Source organism: Acomys russatus, chromosome 15 (genome assembly GCF_903995435.1).
Source record: "Acomys russatus chromosome 15, mAcoRus1.1, whole genome shotgun sequence".
NCBI lineage: Eukaryota > Metazoa > Chordata > Mammalia > Rodentia > Muridae > Acomys > Acomys russatus.
The window spans coordinates 62,290,567-62,316,054 of NC_067151.1; the positions used below are offsets into that span (position 1 = coordinate 62,290,567).

At 49.2% G+C, this 25,488-nt stretch overlaps 1 protein-coding gene and 1 pseudogene across 1 annotated transcript; one reads left to right on the plus strand and one right to left on the minus strand.

The window, feature by feature from the left end:
• Positions 1 to 4,483: 4,483 nt before the first annotated feature.
• On the plus strand, positions 4,484 to 14,662 carry Pmvk (phosphomevalonate kinase). Its single transcript, XM_051157551.1, has 5 exons — positions 4,484 to 4,578; positions 7,026 to 7,089; positions 9,722 to 9,874; positions 13,459 to 13,588; positions 14,507 to 14,662. The coding sequence occupies exons 1-5, from the start codon at positions 4,484 to 4,486 to the stop codon at positions 14,641 to 14,643; spliced, it is 579 nt and encodes a 192-aa protein (XP_051013508.1). The 3' UTR covers positions 14,644 to 14,662.
• Positions 14,663 to 17,004: 2,342 nt separating this feature from the next.
• Positions 17,005 to 20,265, minus strand: LOC127199066 (60S ribosomal protein L7a-like; annotated as a pseudogene).
• Between the last annotated feature and the right edge of the window lie 5,223 nt (positions 20,266 to 25,488).

Here is a 25,488-nt window from a genome sequence, read left to right on the forward strand (position 1 = left end):
TTTTATTTATTTATTTATTTTTGGTTTTCAAGACAGGGTTTCTCTGTGTAGCCTTGGCCATCCTGGACTCACTTTGTAGACCAGGCTGGCCTCGAACTCACAGCGATCCACCTGCCTCTGCCTCCCAAGTGCTGGGATTAAAGGCGTGCGCCACCACGCCCTGCTTCTCTCTTTATTTTTTAATTTAATTAAATTTATTTATTTATTTACTTATTTATTTTTTGGTTTTTTGAGACAGGGTTTCTCTACGTAGCCTTGGCTGTCCTGGACTCGCTTTGTAGACCAGGCTGGCCTTGGACTTACGGAGAGATCCACCTGCCTCTGCCTCCCAAGTGCTGAGTTCTTGATCAGTCCTTTGGGATGCTCCTGGCTCCACCCTCCTGTGCCTGCCTGGCCCTGCCTTTGGTACCACTCGAATATGCTTTCAAGCATCCGAGGAAAGCACTGAATGCAGTTGGGGGAGGTTCAGAAGCAGAGAGAAGGGGCTAGCCCTGCCTGTGGAAGCTGAATAGGATGTCCAGGACTGGAAATGTCCATGCTCTGGACCAGAAAGCATCTGGTTTTGGAGGCAGACAGAGCTGGTCCCGTCATTAAGAGGTTCTACACCTGGAGACAAGTGTCTTAGCCTCTTAGTTCATTTTATGCATGTGAGTGTCCTGTCTGCATGTATGTCTGTGCGCCGTATGCATGCAGGGTCTGTGGAGGCCAGAAGAGGCTGTCAGATCCCTGGAACTGGAGTTCCAGATGGCTGTGAGTCACCACATGGGTACTGGGAATTGAACCAAGGTCCTCTGTAAGAACAGCTAGTGCGGGGCTGGAGAGATGGCTCAGAGGTTAAGAGCTCACAACCATCTATAATGTGATCTGATGCCCTCTTCTGCAGAGAAAGCACTCATATACAATAAATAAATAAATTAAAAAACAACAACAACAACAGCTAGCGCTCTTAACTGCTGAGCCATCTCTGTAGCCCTCAGCCTCTCTTCCGATTAGGTGAAAAATTATCTGGTACACAGCAAGTGTTTAATAAATATGAGGTAAGTTCAAGGCCAGCCTGGTTACAAAGCTAGTCCAGAACAGCCAAGGCTACACAGAGAAACCCTGTCTCGAAAAAAACAAAAACAAAAAAGATGCTGTGATGTGGGTAAATGTGGGATGGACCAGGAATTTAGACAGTGGATGTCAGAGACTGGAGAGATTGGGGCTTAAGAGCTGAGCCAGCTGTTCCTCCAGAGGCCTGAGTTTGAGTCCCAGCACCCACATGGTGGCTATGACCCCATCTCCAAAAATAAAAATGAATAAATAAAATAAATGAAAAGCAAAGTTGGGCAGTGGTTGCACATGCCTTTAATCCCAGCACTTGGGAGGCAGAGGCAGGCTGATCATTGTGAGTTGGAGGCCAGCCTGGTCTACAAAGCGAGTCCAGACCAGCCAAGGCTACACAGAGAAACCCTGTCTCAAGAAAAAAAAAGAATAAGAAAAAAGAAAAACAAAAATGAGGGTAAGTCAAAAGAGTTAGAAAGTAAACTTCAGGGGCTACAGAGATGGCTCAGTGGTTAAGAGCACAGTCTGCTCTTCCAGAGGTCCTGAGTTCAATTCCTGGAAACCACAACCATCTATGGCGTGACCTGATGTCCTCTTCTGGTGTGTAGGTGTACATGCAGATAGATCACTCACATACATAAAATTAATAAATAAATCTTCCTTTCTATAATGTGATCTGGTGCCCTCTTCTGGCTTGCAGGTGTAACTACAGATGAGCACTTAAAAATTAATAAATAAATCTTTAAAAAAAACTTCAGAGAGTTGGAGACAAGGTGAGCTAGGTCCTGCAGGAGGAATAAGAGTTTGCCACACACAGGAATGGTGGGGAGAGTGGTTCAGGCAAAGAAAACTTTGTAGCACAGCGGCTGTATCCTCTCAGCTCTGCAGAGTAAGATGGTCTGGTCCCTAAGGGCTCACATTGTACAGTGTGTGAATACAGCCATAGGCCTGTTCCCTGTCTCAACCTGACACAAACCTCTCTAATTCAGTGGCCTACCCTGTTGTAGGAACCACCAGTCCAAGGCATGGGCATAAAAGTATTCACCACATCAAAATTATGATAGAAGTTTTGACAGGCCATGCGTGGTGGTGCACACCTTTAATCCCAGCACTCAGGAGGCAGAGGATCTTAATGTGAGTTCGAGGCCAGCCTGGTCTACAAAGTGACTCCAGGACAATCAGGGCTGTACAGAGAAACCCTGTCTCAGAAAAACCAAAAAGGAGCCGGGCGTGATGGCACATGCCTTTAATCCCAGCACTCGGGAGGCAGAGATAGGCGGATCGTTGTGAGTTCGAGGCCAGCCTGGTCTACAAAGTGAGCCCAGGATGGCCAAGGCTACACAGAGAAACCCTGTCTCGAAAAACCAAAAAGGGGAAAAAAAAAAAAAGTTTGACAGGATCTTATTATGAAGTCCAAGCTGGCCCTGAACTCACAGAGATCCACTTGCTCTGACTCCTTAGTGCTGGGACTAAAGATGTGCCGTTATACACAGAGGTATAAAGGTTTTAATGAAGAACAGCTATTGTAGGCAGAAACACGAAGGGCAGGCAAGTTCAGAGAGAGAGAGAGAGAGAGAGAGAGAGAGATTATGTGATTAGGAGGTTTTGTGACTGAGACAGAGAATTCAATCCAGGCTCGTTCTGATTTCTTTTGAGTGATGGCTTTCTGAACAGGGGGCCGGAAGTGACGTCACCATGTACAGGCTTTGTCCGCCTGGTGAGAACTGGCTTTCAGTGGGGTCCGCAGACATGTTTATTGAAGACAGAATGGAAAGTGCGCTGAGTTACAAACTGTGAAATCATGAAGTGCTTAAAATAAGTAAACAATGAGCTGCCAGCTGGGGTTGGACACTTTAAAATTTACAAAGTGTTTTGTTGTAGGGTCATGTTTTCCTCTACTTACCCTTCCCCAGCCTCTCACTTCCTTCTATTTTATTTTATTTTGTGACCCAGGCTGGCCTGGAACCTGTTTACTTCCACCTCCAGTGCCGGGGAAGATAACTGGCACATACTGCTAAACCCAGTTTATTTTGCGCTGGCCATCAGACCCAGGGCTTCCTACATACAGGCTCAGTAAGCGCCAGGCAAGCAGGACTGAGGACATCGCCAGCCCGTGAGTGCCTTCTGATACGCCTCCTGAGTCTGTTCTTTCTGTACTTGACTACTCCTGTTCCTATTTATTGTTTTTTCGAGACAGGGTTTCTCTGTGTAGCCTTGGCTGTCCTGGACTCACATTGTAGACCAGGCTGGCCTCGAACTCACAACGATCCACCTGCCTCTGCCCCGAGTGCTGGGATTAAAGGCTTGTGCCACCACACCTGGCTCTCTCTATTTTAAAACGATTTTTTTTCGGGGGAGGGGATCGTTGCCTGTATATCGGTGTACCACGTGCATGCAATTCCCACTGAGGTGAGGCTAGAAGGCTTTGGATCCCTCAGAACTGGTTAGGAGCTGCCAGGTGGGTGCTCTGCAGGAGCAGCCGGTGCTCCTAAGCGCTGAGTCATCTCTCCAGCCCTTTGCCCCTTTGCAACACGCAGGGAAATGTGTTTTCCTAAGAAGTTTCTTCATACTTCACTAAAATGGAGTCAGTCGTGGGTTGCAGGCTCTATTTTGATAAACTCAGAAAAATACAGGGCGGTAAATAGTATCTGCAGACAACAGCATGTGTGAGTGTCAGAACACCCCTAATTCTGTCTCTCAACTCTTGTCTGGATATTGGTCTCCAGAGGAAATTGGGTACTCTTGTTCAGACTGGCTTCAAAGCTCCCTTTTAACCTATGCTACTGATGTCACTGATGGCTCTCTAGATTCCGAAACCTTTGAAGCCGAGGAAGTGGCTCAGAAAGACATCACTTGGTTCTCGCTGGCGGCCTCTGCAGTTACAAAACCTACGCAACAGTGAAACAGCCCGTTCCCCGCTATGAGGACGCGAAACACACCCTATCACGTCATTGTCTGATTACTTTGCAAAGAGCTACTTTTAGTTTGGGGCAAACACATACTTGCTTTAGAGCATGCAGTATAACGCACAAATAAAAAGGCAAATTTGAAAATGCCTTCAACATTACTATTTTTCTTTTTCTTTATGTTTGCAGGGTTCCGTGGAAAAGAACTATTAGGCTGGTCTTCCCACACTCCGCGTCCATGTGGGCTCAGGATGTCAGCCGAGAAGGCGGGGCCGTGACGTCACGCCCGGGCGGGACCGGACTGTTCTAAGCGCGCGCCGTTGTGGGGGGGACTCCTTAGGTACGACGACGTAAAGGCTCTTTCCCTTCCGGTTCCTCTCGCCCTCTCTCTGAGCGCTGGTTTCGACTTGGGCTGTGTAGTGTGGAGAAGGGGCGGGGTCCCTGCTCCTACTGGGCGGGTCTACTTCTTGCTTAGCCGGATTTCAAGGGTCCGAAGTATCAACTCTAGGCCCGGTGAAGCCCAGTGGTCCTCCATGGCCCCGCTGGGAGGCACCCCGCGCCTGGTGCTGCTGTTCAGCGGGAAGAGGAAATCTGGGAAGGACTTCGTGACCGAGAGGCTGCAGAGCAGGTGTCCGCGGGTGCAGGGATGCCAGAGCAAGGGCGCTACCGCAAGTGATGGGCTTGATGGACGGAGCTTGCTGTGGGCAGGAGGGACGGGATGGCATCGGGGCAGGAGAAGGTAGATTCTCACCGTCAGTAACACAGCAGCCTGCACACGCCCTCCTCAAAGAACTGCCTCTGCCCAACTCTGAAGCTGTAGGTCTCTCTTCAAGAAACATGAATTTCGATTATTCCTCAGGCACCTTCTTTCTTTTCTTTTTTCTCTTTGGTTTTTCGAGATAGGCTTTCTCTGTGTAGCCTTGGCTGTCGTCGACTCGCTTTGTAGACCAGGCTGGCCTCGAACTCGCAGTAATCCACCTGCCTCTGCCTCCTGAGTGCTGGGAGGCATGCCCAGCTAGCACCTTCAATGTGTCGTTCCTATATCATGATCGTGTTGTAAGGTAACTGGTGTAGATAAGGGGACTAAAGCGACAGCAAGGGTTTTCTCAAAACCCACGTCCTGAGTGGGTCCTGAGTGGGTCAGCTCCACAGAGAATCTGCCTAGAACACCCCGTAATAGCAGGGATTTGTTGAATATTCTATTTCAGGCACGGTGCATTTATATCATCTCACTTAAGCCACATAGGTTCTTTTTTTTTTTTTTTTTTTTAAATATTTATTTATTACATATACAGTGCCCTGCCTGCATGTACATTTGCAGGCCAGAGGAGGGCATCAGATAACATTACAGATGGTTGTGAGCCACGATGTGGTTGCTGGGAATTGAACTCAGGGCCTCTGGAAGAGCAGTTGGTGCTCTTAACCGCTGAGCCATCTCTCTAGCCCCCCACATAGGTTCTTTGTCAAGTAGTGCTATTAGCGGCACAGAAGCAGAAACAAACAGGGTCCCTTAAGAGCTAAAACCTGTGTGTGCGTGTGTGTGTGTGTGTGTCTGTTCCAGTTGCAGGAAAGGCTGGTGCACCTGGGAGTTCAAGACCACAGTGGACAACATGGTCGAATTTTGAGTATTAAAATGTTAATATTTGCTAGGGTCATAAAGTACCATATTTAGGATTCAAATCCAGCTTTGTCTGCCTCCAAATAACACGTTTCACTCACTCTGCCCTTCCTCTCTAGTTATTCCTTTCCAAAAACTGAGTTGTTGTTGTTATTATTATTATTATTATTTTATTTTAATTTATTTTGGTTTTTCAAGACAGGGTCTCTCTGTGTAGCCCTGGCTGTCCTGGACTCACTTTGTAGACCAGGCTGGCCTCGAACTCACAGAGATCCGCCGGCCTCTGCCTCCTGAGTGCTGGGATTAAAGGTGTGCGCCACCACACCCGGCTATGTTGGCTCTTTTTATGTACTGTCTTCATTACCGTCAATGTTACTTTTAGCTAGCTCTCTTCATTCGACCTCATTTTCTTCATCTGGGACATGAAACATGGGCTGGTATGGTGGCTCAGGAGGCAGAGGCACTTGCTGTCAAGCCTGATTCGGAACTCACATGACAGAAGGAGGGAAGTGACTTTTGAAAGTTGTCCTCTGGCACACACACACACACACACACACACACACATGTTAAAAAAAAAAAAGAGAGAGAGTGAGCACCTAACCCATTTCACCATGTATGTGTTTAAGTGTACCTGTGAGCATCTCTCTCTCTCTCTCTCTCTCTCTCTCTCTCTCTCTCTCTGTCTCTCTCTCTCTGGTTTTTCCAGACAGGGTTTCTCTGTATAGCCTTGAGTATTCTGGACTCGCTTTGTAGACCAGGCTGGCCTCGAACTCACAGCGATCCGCCTGCCTCTGCCTCCCAAGTGCTGGGATTAAAGGCCTGCGCCACCACCACCCAGCACCTGTGAGCATCTCAATGCCAGGTAGAAACTGTGACTTACATTGGTATTATTTGGGTTCAGGTCTAGCACACAGTAAACGGTTGATAAGTATACTAAGTAACTGAAAAGGCAAATTATTAATGCTCTGGTGACCAGGGCAATTTATACCAAGGTTTCTGTAGCTCTGAGAGATTGGGTTTAGGGTCCCAGCAGAAATTGATCCAGCCAGAATATCATCAGGTCCAGAGTTTCCCATGGAGGTTATAGGTTCTACCTGTTAGTTCAGGACTCCTTTTTTTTTTTTTTTTTTTTGAGACAGGGTTTCTCTGTGCAGCCTGGGCTGTCCTGGACTCACTTTGTAGACCAGGCTGGCCTCGAACTCACAGTGATCCGCCTGCCTCTGCCTCCTGAGTGCTGGGATTAAAGGGGTGCGCCACCACGCCTGGCCTGAGAACTCCTTTTAATTCCTTTGACTTCTGTAATAACCCTGTGTGATTGATAGGGCAGGTGATGTCATCTTTATTTCATAGACGAGCAAAGAGCATCAGCGAGTAGAGCAGCAGCAGAGGCACCGGACTCCTGTTCTGGAGACCCTTGGCACCTCAGGGTTAACTGGTTCTGATTCCCTGTCCCATAGACTTGGAGGTAACATCTGCGCTGTTCTGCGGCTCTCTGGTCCACTAAAGGAGCAGTATGCTCTGGTAGGTGGTGGCTTGTGGCATCTGGGGCGGGAGGGGGGGAGGGCTGGGAGGAGCCTGCTCTTGGCTTTTGGAGCTGTGGCTACTGCTTGCCTCGCTGGCATGGTCCCAGTGACCCAAGAAGAGTGTCTAAATATAAGTCCTTATATTTTTTTAAAAAGATTTTATTTATTTATTTTTAAGTATGAGTGCTCCATCTGCATATACACCTGTTGGCCAGAAGAGGGCATCAGATTCCAGTGTAGATGGTTGTGAGCCACCATGTGGTTGCTGGGGATTGAACTCAGGACCTCTGGAAGAGCAGTCAGTGCTCTTAACTGCTGAGCCATCTCTCCAGCCTGAGACCCTGTCTTTGTTGTTGTTTGTTTTTGAAACAGTGTTTCTCTTTGTAGCCTCCACTGTCCTCCCTCCCAAGTGCTGGGATTAAAGGCATGCCCCACCAATGCCCACCTTGAGACCCTATTTTAATAACGAAAAAACAAACAAAAAAGAAGGAGTCAAGGAAAGGCTGTTTTCACATGAGTTAGCAGCTCTGATGGCACATAACTAATAACTGTCTGTACCATCATCCCCTTACTCAAAGCTATGACACAATACCGTACTCTCCCACCAGCTGGCCTGATGCAACCCTGGAATTCTCAGGACCTGGGGTGGTTGTGCAGTTGGTAAAGTGCTTGCTTGGGACCTGAGTTCTGTCCCTAGTAACTACATGGAGAGCCAGGCGTAGCGGTACATTCTTGTGACCCCAGCACTAGGGAGGCAGAGACAGGTGGATCTCTGTGGCTTGCTGGCCAGCCTAATGGGTGCTCAGGGCGCCAGGTCCCTGTGAGAGACCTTATCTCAAAACCAAAATAAAACTTCAAGGTGCATGGAACAACACCAAAGGTTGAACCTCTGACCTCCAAATGCAGGCATATACACCTTTTCCCCCATAGAAATTGAGTCACCTGAGTTGTCAAGATACATTGTTAGGTAGGCAGAAGGCGAGATGCCGAGAGCGGAGTGTAGCTGTCCTAGTCAGTTTATTTGGTGTAACACAGTATCTGAAGCTGAGTACTCTGTATAGAAAAGAGATTTATAACTCACAGTTCTGAAGGTCCAAGAACATGGTGTTGGCAGCCACCGTGGCTGGTGTGGACCTCATGATGGAAGGACAGTGGGCAAAAGGAGGATCATGTGGTGGGAGGGACTGAGGGGAGAGGCCTGGATCCTTTTATAACAGCCTGCTTTCAGGGTGACCACTCCAGTCCCATGAGAGTGGGAACTCAATAGTCCTTCCTCCCTGAGAGCCACAACACCTGGGAGACATCTTATCCCAATACCGCCATATTGGGGAAAAGGCTAAACTAAACAGGATATTAATGGGGACAAACCATATTAATGACTGAGAATTAGAATTATACGTGGTGGTTCCCCCCACTCCCCGCCCCCACAGGGTTTCTTTGTGTAAACAGCCCTGCAATCACTTTGTAGATCAGGTTGTCCTTGAATTCACAGAGAGATCTGCCTGCCTCTGCCTCCTGAGGGCTGGGATTAGAAGTGCGCCTGTGCCACCACACCTGGTTCTTTTTTTGTGTGTGTGCGTGGGGCGGTTAGGTGGTGCATGCATTTAATCTCAGGACTAGAATTATAGTATATTTGCTCACATATCTATCTCTTCAAGTATATATATGAGGTGCTTGTCCTTTTGAGTGCTGTTATAGCTATGAGGCATGTGGATCTGCACTGTTGGAAAAGATAACACGGGAACCCCAGTATTGGTTGCTTCAGGGAGGGGAGGGAGGGAGACAAAACGATTATTTTCTGTCTCTCTTTTTTTAAAAATTTTTTTATTTTTTATTTTTCAAGGCAGGGTTTCTCTGTGTGTAGCCCTGGCTGTCCCAGAACTCATTTTGTAGGCCAGGCTGGCCTCAAACTCAGAGATCCACCTGTCTCTGCTTCCCAAGTGCTAGGATTAAAGGTGGGCACCACCACCGCGCCTGGCTATGAGTGACATTTTTGGCACTCCCTTCCTGTTTTGGATCTTTCTAGATGGACCCTTTGCTTGCCATTATCTCTGGAGAAGGGGATGACAGGTCTAGAAGCAGCTCCTTGGGGGGTCAGGGTAGTCCCTCCTGCATGGGGGTTCCTCTGCATGTACCAGGTCCTAGGAATGCCCAGAGCCAAACGTAGTGACCCTTTTTCAGCCAAGTGTCCAGACCCTGGGGATGGGGAAGGAGAAAAGGTAGGGGAGACAATCTCCCTGGGCTTTGTCGAGGCAAATGATACTAGAAGGATACAAGACTTCTGAGTGGAAAGCAGTTCTGCTTTAGTTTTTCAAATTTCCCACTTTGGTTAAAGGCTAAAGCTGTGCCCGGGGGTTGCAAACTAACTTCAAGATTAGTTATAAGCCAGATATAATTGGGTAGATAAAACCCTCAGGAAAGAAAAAGTGTTCACCACACATTTCAGACAATTTCTGGAATTATCCGAAGACCCCCCAGCTTTGAGGGTCTCTCCTTTTGTTTCATGCTCCTCTTGGTGGCCTTTGTCACCCTGCAAGCTGCCTAGTGTCTGTGCAGGGAGGTGCCAGGCACGGCTGGCTCTTCCCGTGTTAGCAAGGTCTGTTTGTCATAGACGGGCTGTGTTTGCGCAGGAGCACGGGTTGGACTTTCAGAGACTCCTGGATGCCAGCACCTACAAGGAGGAGTATCGGAGGGACATGATCTGCTGGGGGGAGGAGAAACGCCAGGCCGACCCAGGCTTCTTCTGCCGGAAGATTGTGGAAGGCGTGTCCCAGCCTATCTGGGTAAGGGAGCTCAGCCCTGGCTCACAGAACCTGTCTTCCCAGCCTTTCCCGGTGGCCATCACTCACCTTCGTGGCCACCTTCTGTCCAAGTTTCTAGCATCTGAGAAGTGCTCTTCCATGCCTCCGGCATCCGGGAGCCATCTCTGTGTGTACAGGAGCCAGAGCAACTTTTTTTTTTTTAACAAAGTAAACCATATATGACCTGGCATATCTAGAATGCACTGGTGGCTCCCCACTATTCTCAGGAGCAAAGTCCAAGCTTTGACATAAGTTTTGGGGCCTGATGGGGCTCCTGACTCCTTTTCACTCCTAGCAGAGCTGTAGACACTAGCTTCTTTTACATGAATCATGCAATTGCATTTTTGTGTCTTTTTCTTCTCCTCCCATCCCACCTCTCTCTCTCTCTCTCTCTCCAAACTCTCACTATGTAGCCCTGGCTGGCCTGGAGCTTACTTTGTAGACCAGGATGGCCCCAGACTCACAGCAATTCCCCTGCCTCTGCCTCCCAAGTGCTGGGATAAACTGTATGTACCACCGTGCCTGGCGGATCATGCTTTTGTGTGTCTTCCTGCCTACCTGCCCTTTCCTGCTCTTTTAAACTGGTTAATTCCAATAATTTTCACATCACTGTCACTGGAAAGCCTTCCTCAATATCCATCTTTCCTTCTCCTAAGCCCAGGCTGGCCTTGAACCTTCTGTGTAGCAAAGATGACCTCGAGCCCTGGCTCTGCTGCTTCTGCCTCCCCAGGTCTTAACCAGCCCACAGCACCCCACACAGGCCTTTGCTATTCACTCCTGTGCAGATTGCTGAGTGTCTCCTTTTCCCAGGCACATCTGCAGCTTCTGTGGATGTGTTCGTGCAAAGTACAATGAAGACTGTCCCTTCAAGGAACTTAATGTTGTAGCTAGGAGTCAGGGAGACAGGTGCTAAGTAAGTGTCAATGCAGGCTGGGGGAGGGCTGCTGTTGAGGGGTGTCAGGAAAGGTGAGGCGGGGGGGGGGCCTGACCTGAAGGAGGTGAAGGAGTGAGCTGAGTGGGGACTGGGGACGTAGCTTTCTAGGAAGAGGGACCAGAATGGGAAGGCTGGAGAGGGGCCCGCTCCTGGTGTGTTTGAGAAGCAGCCATTGTGGTGACCTGTGGGAGGTTAAAGGCAGAGCTTGTATGGCTTTGGAAGAGTCTAGAAGTCACTGGGGAGTTCTGAGAAGAGGAAAGACACGGTTTAGGAATTAAAAGGCAATTGAATTGAATTAATGGGGTGTAGGGCAATGGTAGGACATGTTTTTTGTTTTTGTTTTTTGAGACAGGGTTTCTCTGTGTAGGCTCAACTATCCTGGACTCGCATTGTAGACCAGGCTGACCTCAAACTCACTCACAGTGATCCACCTGCCTCTGCCTCCCAAAGGCTGGGATTAAAGGTGTGGGCCACCACCACCTGGTTTAGGGCATGTTTTAGTACCTGTACAGAGTTATTGGAAGGAATGGGATTAAGGATCTGAGGCTGGGGGATGGCTCAATGGATAAAGCTCTGGGGTTTTGATCTCCCGAACCCACATAAAAAACCTAGGTGGGCCAGGCATGGTGGCACACGCCTTTAATCCCAGCACTCAGGAGGCAGAGGTAGGCAGATCTCTATGAGTTCGAGGCCAGCCTAGTCTACGAATTGAGTCCAGGACAGCCAGGGCTACACAGAGAAACCCTGTGTCAAAAATAAATTAATTAATTAATTAAAAAAAGGGGGGGGGGAAACAGGCATGGTAGTGCAAGCCTTTAATCCCAGCACTTGGGAGGCGGAGGCAGGCGGATCACTGTGAGTTCAAGTTCAAGGCAAGCCTGGTCTACAAAGTAAGTCTAGGGCATCCAAGGCTACACAGAGAAACCCTGTCTCGAAAAAACCAAAAACCTCCCAAAAAACCCAACCCCCCCCCCCAAAAAAAAAGAAAGAACGGAAAGGAAAGAAAAGCAAGCAAGCCAGCCAGGTGGGGGCTGGTGAGATGTTTCAATGGGCAAAGGCATTTGCTGCCAAGCCTGAGATGTGAATTTGATCCAGGTTCCACATGGTAGAAGGAGAAAATTGACTTCTTTGAATTATTTTCACATACACACACACACACACAATGGGTTTGTTTTGTTTTGTTTTGTTTTTTTTTTTCGAGACAGGGTTTCTCTGTGTAGTTCTGGCTGTCCTGGACTCACTTTGTAGAGCAGGCTGACCTCAAACTCACAGTGATCCACCTGCCTCTGCCTCCCGAGTGCTGGGATTAAAGGCGTGCGCCACCACACCTGGCACTGTGTTTTCTTTAGAAGCCAAGAGAGCATGCTAGCCCTCCTGTAATCTCAGCCCTTGAGAGGCAGAGGCAAGGGATCCTCAGCAAGCTGGCTAGTCAGACTAGCCAGCTCAGTGAGCTCTGCGTCCAGTGAGAGACCCTGCCTCGAGAGAGCAGAGTGGAGGATGATCAAGGAAGACACCCCAAATCAACCTTGGCCTCTGCACATCAGCCTGCACACACATGCACACATTCACTAATGCACACGGTCACACATGCTTGTCTGCATGTGCATACACACACACACACACACACACACACACACACACACACACACACACACACACACACCTGGGATTATAGTTGTGGTTTGCAGAGTGCACATCTGTAATCCCAGCACTCAGGAGGCAAAGGCAGGGGTGTTGAGAGTTGCAAGTTAGCCTTAGCTACATAGCAAGTTTGAGGCCAGCCAGGGCTACATAGTGAGACCTTGTCCCAAAACCAAACAAAGGATTTAACAGGCTTGCTCTGGCTGCTGGAGGGTGGGTAAGAGCTGAGGTGGAGAGGCCTGGTAGGGGGTCCTGTGTGATGGGTTGGTCACTGCCTGGAGCTCAGAGCTGTGAGAGACTTGCGGAGGATTTCAAGGATAGAGCCAGTAGGAGTTAGGTGGTTGCATGGAAGAAGTAGGATTTGTTCTGGAGCAGAGACGGGAAGGCTTGACATTGGATCAGGAGCTGAGGACCTATGTTTTGGTCATTCTGGGAAGAGGTCTATCTGTCTGCATTGTGGTCCCTGGTTGTTGGAAAAGCTGGTTTTTACTTCGGGTCTCTTCTGCTGTGTGCAATGTTCCAGCATCAAATGAGCTGAGCACGGTGTGTCGTCAGTGCCTGTTATAGTGCCGGTGCACAGTCAGTACTTGCAGTGCCCCTTCAGTGCCCCTTACTTAGGTACCACAGCTGAGGGATGGAGCTGCCTGGCAGGGGCAGTACTCAGAGGTGTTTGTCCAGGGAGCTGCACCATTGCTCTAGCTTCTATTGCTTTTCTTTCTTTTTTTTTCTTTTTTTGGGGGGAGGGGGGCGGTTTGAGACAGGGTCTCTCTGTATAGCCCTGGCTGTCCTGGACTCACTTTGTAGACCAGGCTGGCCTCGAACTCACAGCTGTCTGCCTGCTTCTGCCTCTTGAGTGCTGGGATTAAAGGCGTGCACCACCACGCCGGGCTGCTCTGGCTTTTATAGTTCCTTCTTCAACCCCCCTCCCCAACTTTCCTTCCCCTGTAGCACTTTGTCCTAATGGTCACGTGTTTGTGTCTCTTCTTTGCAGCTGGTGAGTGACACACGGAGGAGGTCTGACATCCAGTGGTTTCAGGAGGCTTATGGGGCTGTGACACAGACAGTCCGCATAGTGGCCTCAGAGCAGAGCCGACAGCAAAGGGGCTGGGTGTTCACACCAGGTAGGCTGCAAATAGCATTTATTCCCGTGGCTCGGCACCCAGCTCAGCCACCCCTGTGCTCTGGGTCTCTTGCTTGCTCCCCAGCAGGCCTGGAGAGAGTGAGTGAGAGGTTGTACAGGGGAATCTGAGGCCCGAGGAACAGGTTGGTAGAAGGTCAAGTTCATAGGGCGTGTTCTTTGGCTGTCCTGTGAGGCCAGTGGTCTTCTCTGTCGAGGCCCCGTTCTTATGGCCTTTAGATTTTGGGGGCTGGCAGTGGTTGCTGAGCAAGGCAACCAAAGCCTACTTCTGTTTGATTGACAGTTCAGGGGGCTGGACAGGAAGTTTTCCAGGGGCTTCAGTGGTGCCAGCCCAGGACCTGCTTTGCAGACAGTTCTGAAACTGAGGCCTCTGTCGTGCCCCAGGTCACTGCTCCTTGGAAGCAGGAGCTAATGAGCGTGCCTGCTGCTAACAGTGCATCCTGCGCGCTCTGGCAGGCCAGCCTGTGTCGGATGCTTTATACACTTCCTCCTCTTTATGTGCTCATTTGCCTTACAACTGCCATGGGATGCTGCTATTCCTGATCTCAGGGTCAATGAGGACCTTGGCCCAGAAAGGTCAAGTCCCTTTCTCAAGGTTATGAGGATTAGGAGGAGCCACATTCTCACCCGGCTTCTAGCTCTGAGGACACAGCCTCCCAGCAGGCTCCAGTCCAGCGCATGCCAGCCTGGCCTAACAGTGTGACGCCCTTTTGGGTTGTCTGTAGTTCTTGATGACCCAACGGCAAGGGCAGAGTGATTCTTTCTTCAGGAACTGCGTGGTGGGAGCTCAGCCTGTGGTGGGAGGCCCACACCTGCCTCACAGAGATTCTCAGAGGAGAGGCACAGGCTGGATGCCTGGTGTCTGAGGGCTGGGGCCTGACACCTCTGTTCTTCCTCCCAGGCGTGGACGATGCTGAGTCGGAATGCGGCCTGGACCACTTTGGGAGCTTTGACTGGGTCATCGAGAACCATGGCAATGAGCGGTGCCTGGAGGATCAGCTGGAGGACTTGCTGGAATTCATTCATGCCAAACTTTAGTGGTCAGGCTCTCGGTGTGAGCAGAGACCACTGGCCTGGGCGAACACTTTCTGCCAGATGCGGGGTCCCTAATGCTGGCTGAGGCCGGAGAGCAGACAGCCTGGCTGTAGATTTCCAGAGGTATGGGAGGATGCGCATGGGCTGTGGGCAAGTTAGGGGACCTCTAGTGTGGCCGTCTCCCCTGGAGAGGATGCCGTGCCTCTTTAGGACAGATGCATTAGTTTTGCCTGAGGCAGGAGCATTGCTGTGCCTGTGGGTGGCCAGGCCTGCCAAGCTGTGTCGGTTTTCCCTCCCTGTGTTCTCAGTCCCAGAATCTTAATAAACGTCCCTGGAACAGCTCAGAGCCAGAGACTGGTCATTTCCTTGATATCTTAGAAAAACTGGGGGTGGGATATCATAGGAAATCTAGGCAGTGGTGGCTCACACCTTTAATCCCAGCACTAGGGAGGCAGAGACAGGCGGATCTCTGAATTTAAGGCCAGCCTCGTCTACAGAGTGAGTTCCAGGATAGCAAAGGCCACACAGAGAAACCCTGTCTCAAAATACAAAACAAAACAAAAAAAGAAAGAAAAGAAAAGAAAAGCTAAGGGTGTTGGTAGCTGTGGGTCTCGCTCTGCCTTGCATCTGGCTGGCATGAATCCTGCAGAGGTTGACCTGAGCCTAAAGCCTGGGACAGGTCTCTTTGTGTTATAGGTGGGCTTGGGGTCTGTGGATCTGGCCCTCTGGGATGGCCATAACAAAGGTTCAGGGGATTGGAGAGATGGCTCAGAGGTTAAGAGCACTCTGCTCTTCTAGAGGTCCAGAGTTCAGTTCCCAGCAACCACATGGTGGCTCATAACCATCTATGATGAGATCTGGTGCCCTCTTCTGGCTTGCGGGTGAACATGCAGGCAGAATACTGTATGCATAATAAATAAATCTTTTTAAAAAAAAAGAAAGAAAGAAAAAAGAAAGGTTCAGTGTTCCACAGGAGTTGTCACCACTCACCAACCTTCTTGCATCTTATTGGTTTTTCCTGATTCCTCAGCCTCTGGGCTCTTGCCAGGCATTGTGTGACGTGAGCAGGGAAGGTAACTTCCCTGTACAGTTAGCAGATGCCAGGAGCTCAAGTACAGTGCCTGGCCCAGGCCTAGCAGGTTCGTGAGAGTCTGTGCTCACAGTCGAATGCAATGGCTGATGCGTGGCCAGCATCTTCTGCCACATCCCTGTGCATGACATGAAGTCCTGTGGCTCCATGCTCTCCCGGGCCAAGCCTCTAATGCTCACCCTGCCTTTCTTCCCACAAACTCCTCCCTCAGCCAAGGAGCCGAGACCCAGGCCAGAGAAATTGGCCTACTGTTGCCTACATCTTACCTACCTTAACTTCCACCTCTGCTGGGTACCAGGCAGTGAGGGCATTCATGAAGATGAGCAGGCTGCAGGTGACTCACGGAGCTCTGCGTAGAGGAGAGACAGAAGTATCTCCCAGGGTGCCAGGGGCCAGAGAGAAGTGTCATGGGGAAAGGCAGCCAGGACTCCCTAGTGTCTGAGGCCTGATGTAGACAGGCCAGCATGGTCCCCACTGGGTGGGACTTTTTCTTTGGCTCTGGAGCAGAGGCTTATAAACAGTCCCAGCTATAGAAATGACTAGAAGTCACAAGGTCTAGTCTTCCAGTGAAGGTAAAGTTTTGACTCACCCTCTAGGAGGAACCTTGGAGAAAATGCCTTGAGTTGACAGGGGTACCCAACACTGCCATGGCCTGAAATAAGGAGCCCTTAAGACAGTGGTTCTCAGCCTGTGGGTCGAGACCCCTTTGGGGGTGATCACATATCAGCTATTCTGAATATCCGATAGTTACATTACAATTCATAACAGTAGCGAAATTGCAGTTATGATGTAGCAATGAAATGATTTTATGGTTGGAGGTCACCACAACATGAGGACCTGTACTAAAAGCATGCAGGGTTAGGAAGTTGAGAATCATTCTCTTAAGGGCATCCCCTTCCTATAGACTATTTTATATTCTTTACCTCATTCTAAAAAAATTTGTAATTATATTTATATACAGAAAACTTAGCAGTGTATTTTTTTTTTGTTGTTGTTTGTTTTTTCGAGACAGGGTTTCTCTGTGTGGCTGTTCTAGACTCACTTTGTAGACCAGGCTGGTCTTGAACTCATAGCAATCCTCCTGCCTCTGCCTCCTGAGTGCCAGGATTAAAGGCATGCGCCACCACGCCTGGACAGCAGTGTACATTTAACCCAGTTTAGTGGTGAGTTCTCTAGCCTTTGTCTTTTCCAGCTTGGTAGTGTGAGCCACAGATTTAGGACCCAGGACGCTGCCTCCCCAGTGGCCACGGATCTCATCGTTATCTGTCGTTCGTTTAATTGGTCCTAATAGCTTCCACCAGCTTAGCCAGAGCACCCTCGTTTTCCGAGTTAACCCGTGAGAAGGCAACGGTGGTGCAAGTCCTCCTGGGGACCAGCCGCCCAGCCTGGCCTTTCCATTGATGATGCAGTCGGGGACCCCCATCTTTCCACACAGGGCAGGTAGGAAGACCACCAGCTCAATGGAGTCTACATCATGGGCAATCAGCACCAGCTGAGCCTTCTTGTTCTCCACCAAGGTGGTGACTGTATTCACCCCTGCTTGAAGGACAGGTGGTCTCTTAGTTGGGACGTCCCCTTTCCCAGCAGCTTTCTTCTCAGCATGGTCCAGCAGCCTTAGCTTCTTCTTCTTTGTCTCTGACCTGTACCTGCAGGCAAGCTTAGGCCACTGGGTAGCTATTTGCTGGTCCAGGGCCTGGGTGAACTGGTTAATGGTAGGAGGCACTTTGAGCCATTTATAGAGGATGGCCCTTTGCCGCTGCACCCTGAAGTAGCAGGGCCGTTTAATGAATCGAGTGAGATCACAGAGAGACGAGGCTCTATTTAATTAGCCTATAGCACAATGCTGCGTAATAATTACTCCATCCTAAACCTCCATGCTAGTATAGTTTCCTCCCATTTAGATTTTTCACAATCCCTGGGCTCATGTTGCTGATATCTCTGTTCTGACGACAAAGACCAGTTTGGGTTCTGCAGGTACATAGAAGCTTTGAGAAGCTGCTAGCATTTCTGGCCATTCCGGCCCTTCAGATCTCAGTTCTGTACACTTGCCCTTTTGTTTTAATTTATATTTATGGGTACTTTGCCTGCATGTGAGTCTGTGCACATGTGTATGCCTGTGGACGCCAGAAGAGGGCACCAGAGTCCTGGAACTGAAGTTGTGAGTCAGCATGCCTGAGCTGAGAATTTAATGCTGGTCCTCTGAAAGAGAAGCCCGTGCTCTTAACCACTGAGCCATCTCTCCAGCCCTGTGCTTAGATTTCTTTTTTCTTTTGAAGCAATCTTTGGGAACATTTCTTTTATAGGCATTTGACTTTCAACTCTGAAAAATTCCTTTGCTTTTTCCAAAGGTTCCTGGCACAGCGGGAGCACTCTTTTCCTTCTTTTTGAAGGCCTGCGTGACTCCAGCCAGAAAAGAGGGCCACGCTGGCATTTTATTTGTATGTTCATATTGGATGAAATCTCTGGGTAACTGGAAATAGAATGGAATGCCTTCGGTCTGGTAACGGCGTTCTACTGGAACAGTGGGTGTAGTGGCAGAACACTGGTGTAGTGGCACACTTATACACACCATTCACGCAAGAGGTGGAGGCAGGAGGGTTAGAAGTTCAAGGTTAGCCTTGGCTACCTAGTGAGTTCTTTGTGTGGAGACAGGGTCTCTCTGCGACATAGCTCTTGCTGTCTTGAAACTCACCAAGCCGACCAGGCTGGTGTGAACTCACAGATCCACCTGTGTCTGCCTTCCGAGTGCTGGGGTTAGAGGCGCGCTGGGATTAGAGGCATGCTGGGATTAGAGGCATGCTGGGATTAAGCCACATCTGGCCATGCTACGTGGTGAGTTCTAAACCAGTCTGCTCCTTGACAGCCCAGTCTCAAAAAACAAACAAACAAACAAACAAACAAACAAACAACAAAGGCTGGGCGTGGTGGCACACACCTTTAATCCCAGCACTCGAGAGGCAAAGGCAGGGGGATTGCTATGAGTTCGAGGCCATCCTGGTCTACAAACTGAGTCTAAGACAGCCAAGACTACACAGAGAGACCTTGTGTCAACAAACAACAAAATACTCAGAACTTTTAGAAGATTGAAAACAAAACCTCTAAACCTGCACAGTGCTAACGATCCTTCACAGGGGTCCCATATGAACCCTGCACAGTGCTGACGATCCTTCACAGGGGTCCCATATGAACCCTGCACAGTGCTGACGATCCTTCACAGGGGTCCCATATGAACCCTGCACAGTGCTGACGATCCTTCACAGGGGTCCCATATGAACCCTGCACAGTGCTGACGATCCTTCACAGGGGTCCCATATGAACCCTGCACAGTGCTGACGATCCTTCACAGGGGTCCCATATGAACCCTGCACAGTGCTGACGATCCTTCACAGGGGTCCCATATGAACCCTGCACAGTGCTGACGATCCTTCACAGGGGTCCCATATGAGGTTCCCTACATATCAGATATCTGCACTGTGATTTACAGCCGTAGCAAAATTAGAGTTATGAAGTAGCAACGAAAATAATTTTATAGTTGGGGGTCACCACAACACGAGGAACTGTACTGAAGGGTTACAGCGTTAGGAAGGTTGAGACCTGTTGCTTTAGATAGTGCTGTAAGACAAGACAGAAAAAATCAGCAGCAGCTGGAGGTGGTAGGATAGCTCAGTGGGCAAAGTGCTGCTCCAACCCTGAGGTCCTGAGTTTGATCCCTAGAACCAAGCGGTGGAAAGAGGGACCTGGATTCCTCGATGCTGTCCTTTGACCTCCATACTCGTGACATGGGGTGCACACGCTACCCCAGAAATGCTTGCTGTGGAAGGCCGAGGACTTGCATTGGGTAATGGTTGGGCTGTTTGCGTCTGTACTCCCAGAGCCAAGCCCTGGACTGCACATAAGGGGCGGAAGGAAGGAGAGACCCAATGCCACAAAGGTGTTCACTGTGGCATGTGTGTGCCTGCACACATTCAAACATTATTTATTTGTTTCATGTGTCCGAGCGTTTTGCCTGTGTGTGTCTGTGCACCTGGGGTTTCAGGGGAGCCTGGGGAGGGTGTCGGACCCCTGGAGGTACAGACAGTTGTGAGCCACCATGTAGATTCTGAATCGAAATCAGCTTCTCCGCAGGGGCAGCCAGTGCTCTTAACCACTGAGCCATGTCTCCAGCCCCCACTTTCTTTTCTCTCTCTTTTCCTTCTTCCTTTTCCAACATAGCTTTTGTTTTGTTCTTTTGTTTCTGTTTCTGCATTTTTTTTTTTTTTCCTTCAAGACAGTTTCTCTGTGAAGCCCTGGCTGTCCTGGAACTCACTCACTTTGTAGGCCTCGAACTCAGAGATCCGCTTGCCTCTGCCTTCTGAGTGCTAGCACTAACGGCATGTGCCCCCACACCCAGCTCAGACATATTTTTATTAGTTATTTGGGAATGTTACATCATGTATGCTAATCATGTTCATTTTCCCTCCCTTGTGGCCTCCTACCACAAAAGAAAACCAAGAAAAAGAAAACCAAGTCCACTTTGTATATACTCACTGGAGCATGGTCAGACTCCCTGGGTCCAGGCCCCTAAAGAAAGCTGAGTCCTTCCCCACCTGCACGCCCTCCCCAGGCCATCAACTGTGGAGAGCTACACCTCAGCATCCCTATCACAATTTTTAAGAGTTCTCTTGATGACTTCCTTTTTAAGCTGTTAGAGGGGTTGCCACAGAAGCTTTCCATGTTCCTCTCCCTCAACTGTGCATCTGCAGTCATCAGTAAAACTGCAGGAGCAGTTTCCTTGCTCCACAGTCAGCGGGAGCGTGGATCCGGGGCTTCCGCTTGGTCTCCAGCACAAGGACCTCCATTTTGTCTCCAGTGGCAGCACAGACCATGGTCATCAACATAGGCCTCTGCCGAAAACCACTGGCCATGGACCAGCATAGCCTCCTAGAGAAGCGTGGACCATGGAGGTCTTTAAAAAAATTTATTATTATTATTTTATTTTTTCAATTTTTTCAATTTTTTTTTTTTTTTTTGGTTTTTCGACAAGGTCTCTCTGTGTAGCCTTGGCTGTCCTGGATTCTCTTTATAGGCCAGGCTGGCCTTGAATTTACAGTGATCTGCCTGCCACTGCCTCCCAAGTGCTGGGATTAAAGGCGTGTGCCACCATGCCCGGCTTAAAATTTATTTATTTTATGTATGAGTGCTCTATTTGCCTGTACATCTGCACACCAGAAGAGGGCATCAGATCTCATTATAGATGGTTGTGAGCCACCATGTGTTGCTGGAAATTGAACTCAGGACCTTTGAAAGAAAGAGTAGACAGTGCTCTTAACTGCTGAGCCATCTCTCCAGTTCCCTCCCCCTCTGATTTTTTTTTTTTTTTTTTTTTTTCTTTTAAGACAGGGTCTCACTGTGTCACTCTGGCTAGCCTGGAGCTTGTCGTGTAGACCAGACTGGTTTCCAACTTGCAGAGATCCTGCTGCCTGCCTGCCTCTGTCTCTGGAGTCCTGAGGTTAAAAGCATGCCCACCACACCAGGCAACTACACACATTATACGCACAATGACAACAGAAGAAAAAACAAGGCAGAGAGCAAATGAGGACAACTCAGATTGACCTCTGACCTGCACACACACACACACAAAATGGAAACCGTTTGGTGAAATATCCAAAAGAAGTTACTAGTAACGATAAACTAACCCTTAGGAAGTTAAGTAGAGGAGTTCCATGTGTTTGAGGCCAACCTGAGTCACATAATGAAACCCTCTCACAAAACAAAATCAGCTGGAGAGCTGGGCAAGACGGCACAGGCCTATGGTTCTAGCACTTGTGAGCCTGAGGCAGGAGGATCTCTAGTTTTGAGATCAGCATAGGCTATATAATAAGACCCCATTCCAAAAAACCATATATTTATATCTGTTATTAATGAACAATAGAAAATTAAGGGCCAGGCATGGTGGCGCACGCCTCTAATCCCAGCACTTGGGAGGCAGAGGCAGGTGGATTGCTATGAGTTTGAGGCCACCCTGGTCTACAAAGCAAGTCTAGGACAGCCAAGGCTACACAGAGAAATCCTGTCTTGAAAAACAAAAATGAAAAACAATAAAAGAAAATAAAAGAAAAAGAAAATTAAAGGCATTGAGATAGCCCCGAAGGTAAAGGCTCTTGTCAGGCCTGATAACCGAAGTCCAATCCCTAGGGCTCACATGGTGGAAGGAGAGAACAGACCCCACAAGATTTTCTCTGACCATGGTTGTACCTCACAAGATTTCCTCCGACCACGGGTGTACCTCACAAGATTTCCTCTGACCATGGGTATACCCCACAAGATTTCCTCTGACCAGGGGTGTACCCACACATAAAACATAGATGTGAATAGTATGGGGTGGCAGATTTTCTGAGCCCATGCACATGAAAGAATGTATTCTGTGGTGTCTGTACGTGCACAGTGACTTGGCTGGCTTGGGACTTGTGACCTGGCTCCATTGTCTGCTAATGCTGTGTCGAAGAGTCTAAGGACACCTTGACTTCTGGTCTCTTCAAGGTAACCCCATTTCCCCACAGGGAAGCTTTTGGATTTTTTCCTGATTCAAATCCTGGCATTCTCTAAGTAGAAAGAACACGAGCATGTATTAAGGGGAAACTGTTGGCTGCTCATTGTTCACAATATAATGAGACGGAAGTTTAAATGGGCCGGGAGTCTGTTTTTGGGCCGTTCTTCAAGTGTCTTTGAGAGCACTGTTTTGATGTGAAGACTTGGCTTCAGTGATGTTACAAGGTCTCTTTCCCCTAGTATAAGTTTAGGTTTTGGAAGCAAAAGAAATTTGGTGCTAAATTCTGGGGAAGTGGGAGGCCTGATGGATGTACTTTTTGTCTGTCTGTAATGTAACAAAGAGGCAAAACTTTCCCAGAGTTAATTCATTCCTAGGATCTTTTTCCTTGCCTTGCTTCCCCTGCCCCTAAAGCCCCCTTCCTTCCTTCCTTCCTTCCTTCCTACTTCCTTCCTTCCTTCTTCCTTCCTTCCTTTGCTAGAGATCAAACCCAGGGCTCTCTGTACATGGCTAGGAGAATGGGTCACCCCCAGTCTGTACCCCACCCTTGAGTTTTTGAAATGGGGTCCTTTTACTTGCTTATTTGTTTTTAGCAGTCTCTCACTATGTAGCCAAGCTTGGCTTCAAACTCTACACTCTCAATTTTCCTGCATCTGTCTGCAAAGTACTGGACTTACAACTCACTAGGAAAGAGTTTAAAGATTTCTTTATTTATTATGTATACAATATTCTGCCTGCAAAGAGTTTAAAGCCAGCCCGAACTACCAATTAATTGCCCCAGCACAGCACAGCACCCTGCCCAGATGCTTCAGTTCAGAACCCCAAGGCTTGAAGAAAGCAGGGGGACCCCCCTCCATTTCCTAGTGCTCCACCACCCTGGGAGGAGTTCTTAGCAGTGGCCTTTAATCCCAGCACTTGGGAGCCAGGGGCAGGCAGAGCGATGTGAGTTCGAGACCAGCCTGGTCTATAAAGTGAGTCCAGGACAGCCAAGGCTACAAGGAGAAACCCTGTCTCAAAAAACAAAACAAAAAACCCCAAAAAACAACCAACCAACCAACCAACAAACAAACAAACAAAACAGAGAGAGAGAGAGAGAGAGAGAGAGAGAGAGAGAGAGAGAGAGGAGGGAGGGAGGGGGAGAGGGAGAGAGAGAGGGAGAGAGAGAGAGGAAGAGAGAGAGAGAAAGGTTTCTATTTGTTTATTTTCTTTCGAGTCTTTGGTTCTAGTACATGATAGGTCTCCACAAATGTTTGGGAAGACGAAGCCCTGGTAGTGGTGGCGCACGCCTTTAATGCCAGCACTCAGGAGGCAGAAACAGGAGCATCACTGAGTTGGAGGCCAGCCTGATCAAAAAACCAAAGTATGTGTGAGTGGGGGGAGAAAGACAATGGGAAAATGAGTGTAGGAAGCTACAGGAGGAAGCTGTTCTCAGAGCGGCATAGGAAGTTCTGGTGTTTGAAGCAGCACCAGGTTGACCTGCTGCTTTGGCCATGTCTATAGTAGAAATCGCTCTCTCTCCCGTCTCTCTCTCTCTCTCTCTCTCTCTCTCTCTCTCTCTCTCTCTCTCTCTCTCTCTCTCTCTCTCTCTCTCTCTCTGTTTTTTGAGACAGCCTTAGCTGTCCTGGACTCACTTTGCAGACCAGGCTGGCCTCTAACTCACATCGATCTGCCTGCCTCTGCTTCCCGAGTGCTGGGATTAAAGGCCTGCGCCACCATGTGTGGCTTCCTAAACACTTGGAAATCTGCTCTAACAAACAGCAGATGCCAGCTCAAGCTTGCTCAGCTCACCACTATAAATATCCACTATCTAAGGCAGATGTGGTGTCATACACCTTTAATCCCAGCACTCAGGAGGCAGACGCAGGTGGATTGCTGTGAGTTCGAGGCCAGCCTGGTCTACTAAGTGAGTCTAGGACAGCCAGGGCTACACAGAGAAACCCTGTCTAGAAAAACAAAACAAAACAAAACAAAAAAAGAAATCCACTATCTGTTTCATGGGATGGCCCTTTTACTGTGTCTACTGCAGAGTATATTTACTGTGCATTTAACCCATTGTGACCATCCGATGACTAATTCTCATTTCACAAGGTCTAGGGACCAAGGTCCAAGGTGGCGAAACTCTCCTTTCTGTGCCTGGCTTTGGTGTCCGGCTGCAGTTCCCTGCTTGAAGTGTCACAGCACAAGGGATGGGAGAGGCGTTGTTTCACTCAGGCTCCTGTTCTCTGGTGTTGAGGGAGAAATCCAAGGGTCCTGAGCTTGTTACCTAGGCTTGCGCTCACTTAGGAACCCACAGCACCCCTGCTGGCCGTGACACTGTGGTGACGCTGTTGGTATTTATCTTGTTTACTGAAGACTTAAGAGTTTAGCAACTTTGATTACATAAGGTCAGTCGCTGTCACTTTCAGTGGCCTGATTCTGGATCTCAATAATGCCCTTTGTGTGACAGCCAAGTGCCTTGGTGAGTCCTCCCTTTGCAGGTTGGGGTTTGACCCTTTCCTTCCAGGTAAGTCCTGGGAGCACCCAGCCCAAGGCCACTTCCTTGGGTGCTCAGTGGCAGCTGTGAGGCACCTCTGTCGCCTGCTGCCTGCTCCCTTATGGTCTCTGTAACAGCTGCTGGTTTCTGGCCCCACCTGGACAAGCGCCACAGCAGACTTCTGCGGCCTGGCCCCAACCCCTTTGCTCAGAATGGGAACTGGTCTGCTGAAGGGCAGGCAGTAATGAGTGACGGTCCAGGACATGACCCCACAGAGTCCTCCCACCATGATGGAGTCAGTGAGGGGCGTACAAACCTATGCCCTCTGTCTGAGGAAGGCAGACAGGGCCCAGCCTGAGCTTCTGAGAGCTGGGACCAATCCTGGTTTTCTAGACTTTGTCAGTTTTCTCATGGGAGACGAGGCCACTTGCCCATGCCATCTGTCCTGATTCAATGAATCAAGTGTCACCACGACGAAGAGTCCAGAGTCACTTCCCTGAAGGGAAAGAGCCTCTGCATCATGGGGTGAGTGGCATGAAAGACGGGTACAGCCTTGAACTTGCTGTTCTTCTGCGGCAGAGGTTGGGGTGCCCGAGATAGAGTCCTACCCTTCACCATGGCTGCCGGCCATCTGGGTGTGGATGGTGTCTGCTGAGGGGGGACATTCCCAGCAATGTCCCTCTGCCTCTGGTAAGCTTCCAGCCACTTCCAGATCAGAGCCAGTGGCATGGCAAGTCTCCACAAGGGCTGGCTGGTCTT

What these genes read in the sequence shown, in the direction of transcription:
- Pmvk (XM_051157551.1), top strand. Translation starts at nt 4,484, where the DNA reads ATGGCCCCGCTGGGAGGCACCCCGCGCCTGGTGCTGCTGTTCAGCGGG. An exon ending in TAAAGGAGCAGTATGCTCTG is followed by an intron (nt 7,090 to 9,721) that starts GTAGGTGGTGGC and finishes GTGTTTGCGCAG; the next exon opens with GAGCACGGGTTGGACTTTCA. An exon ending in GGGCTGGGTGTTCACACCAG is followed by an intron (nt 13,589 to 14,506) that starts GTAGGCTGCAAA and finishes TCTTCCTCCCAG; the next exon opens with GCGTGGACGATGCTGAGTCG.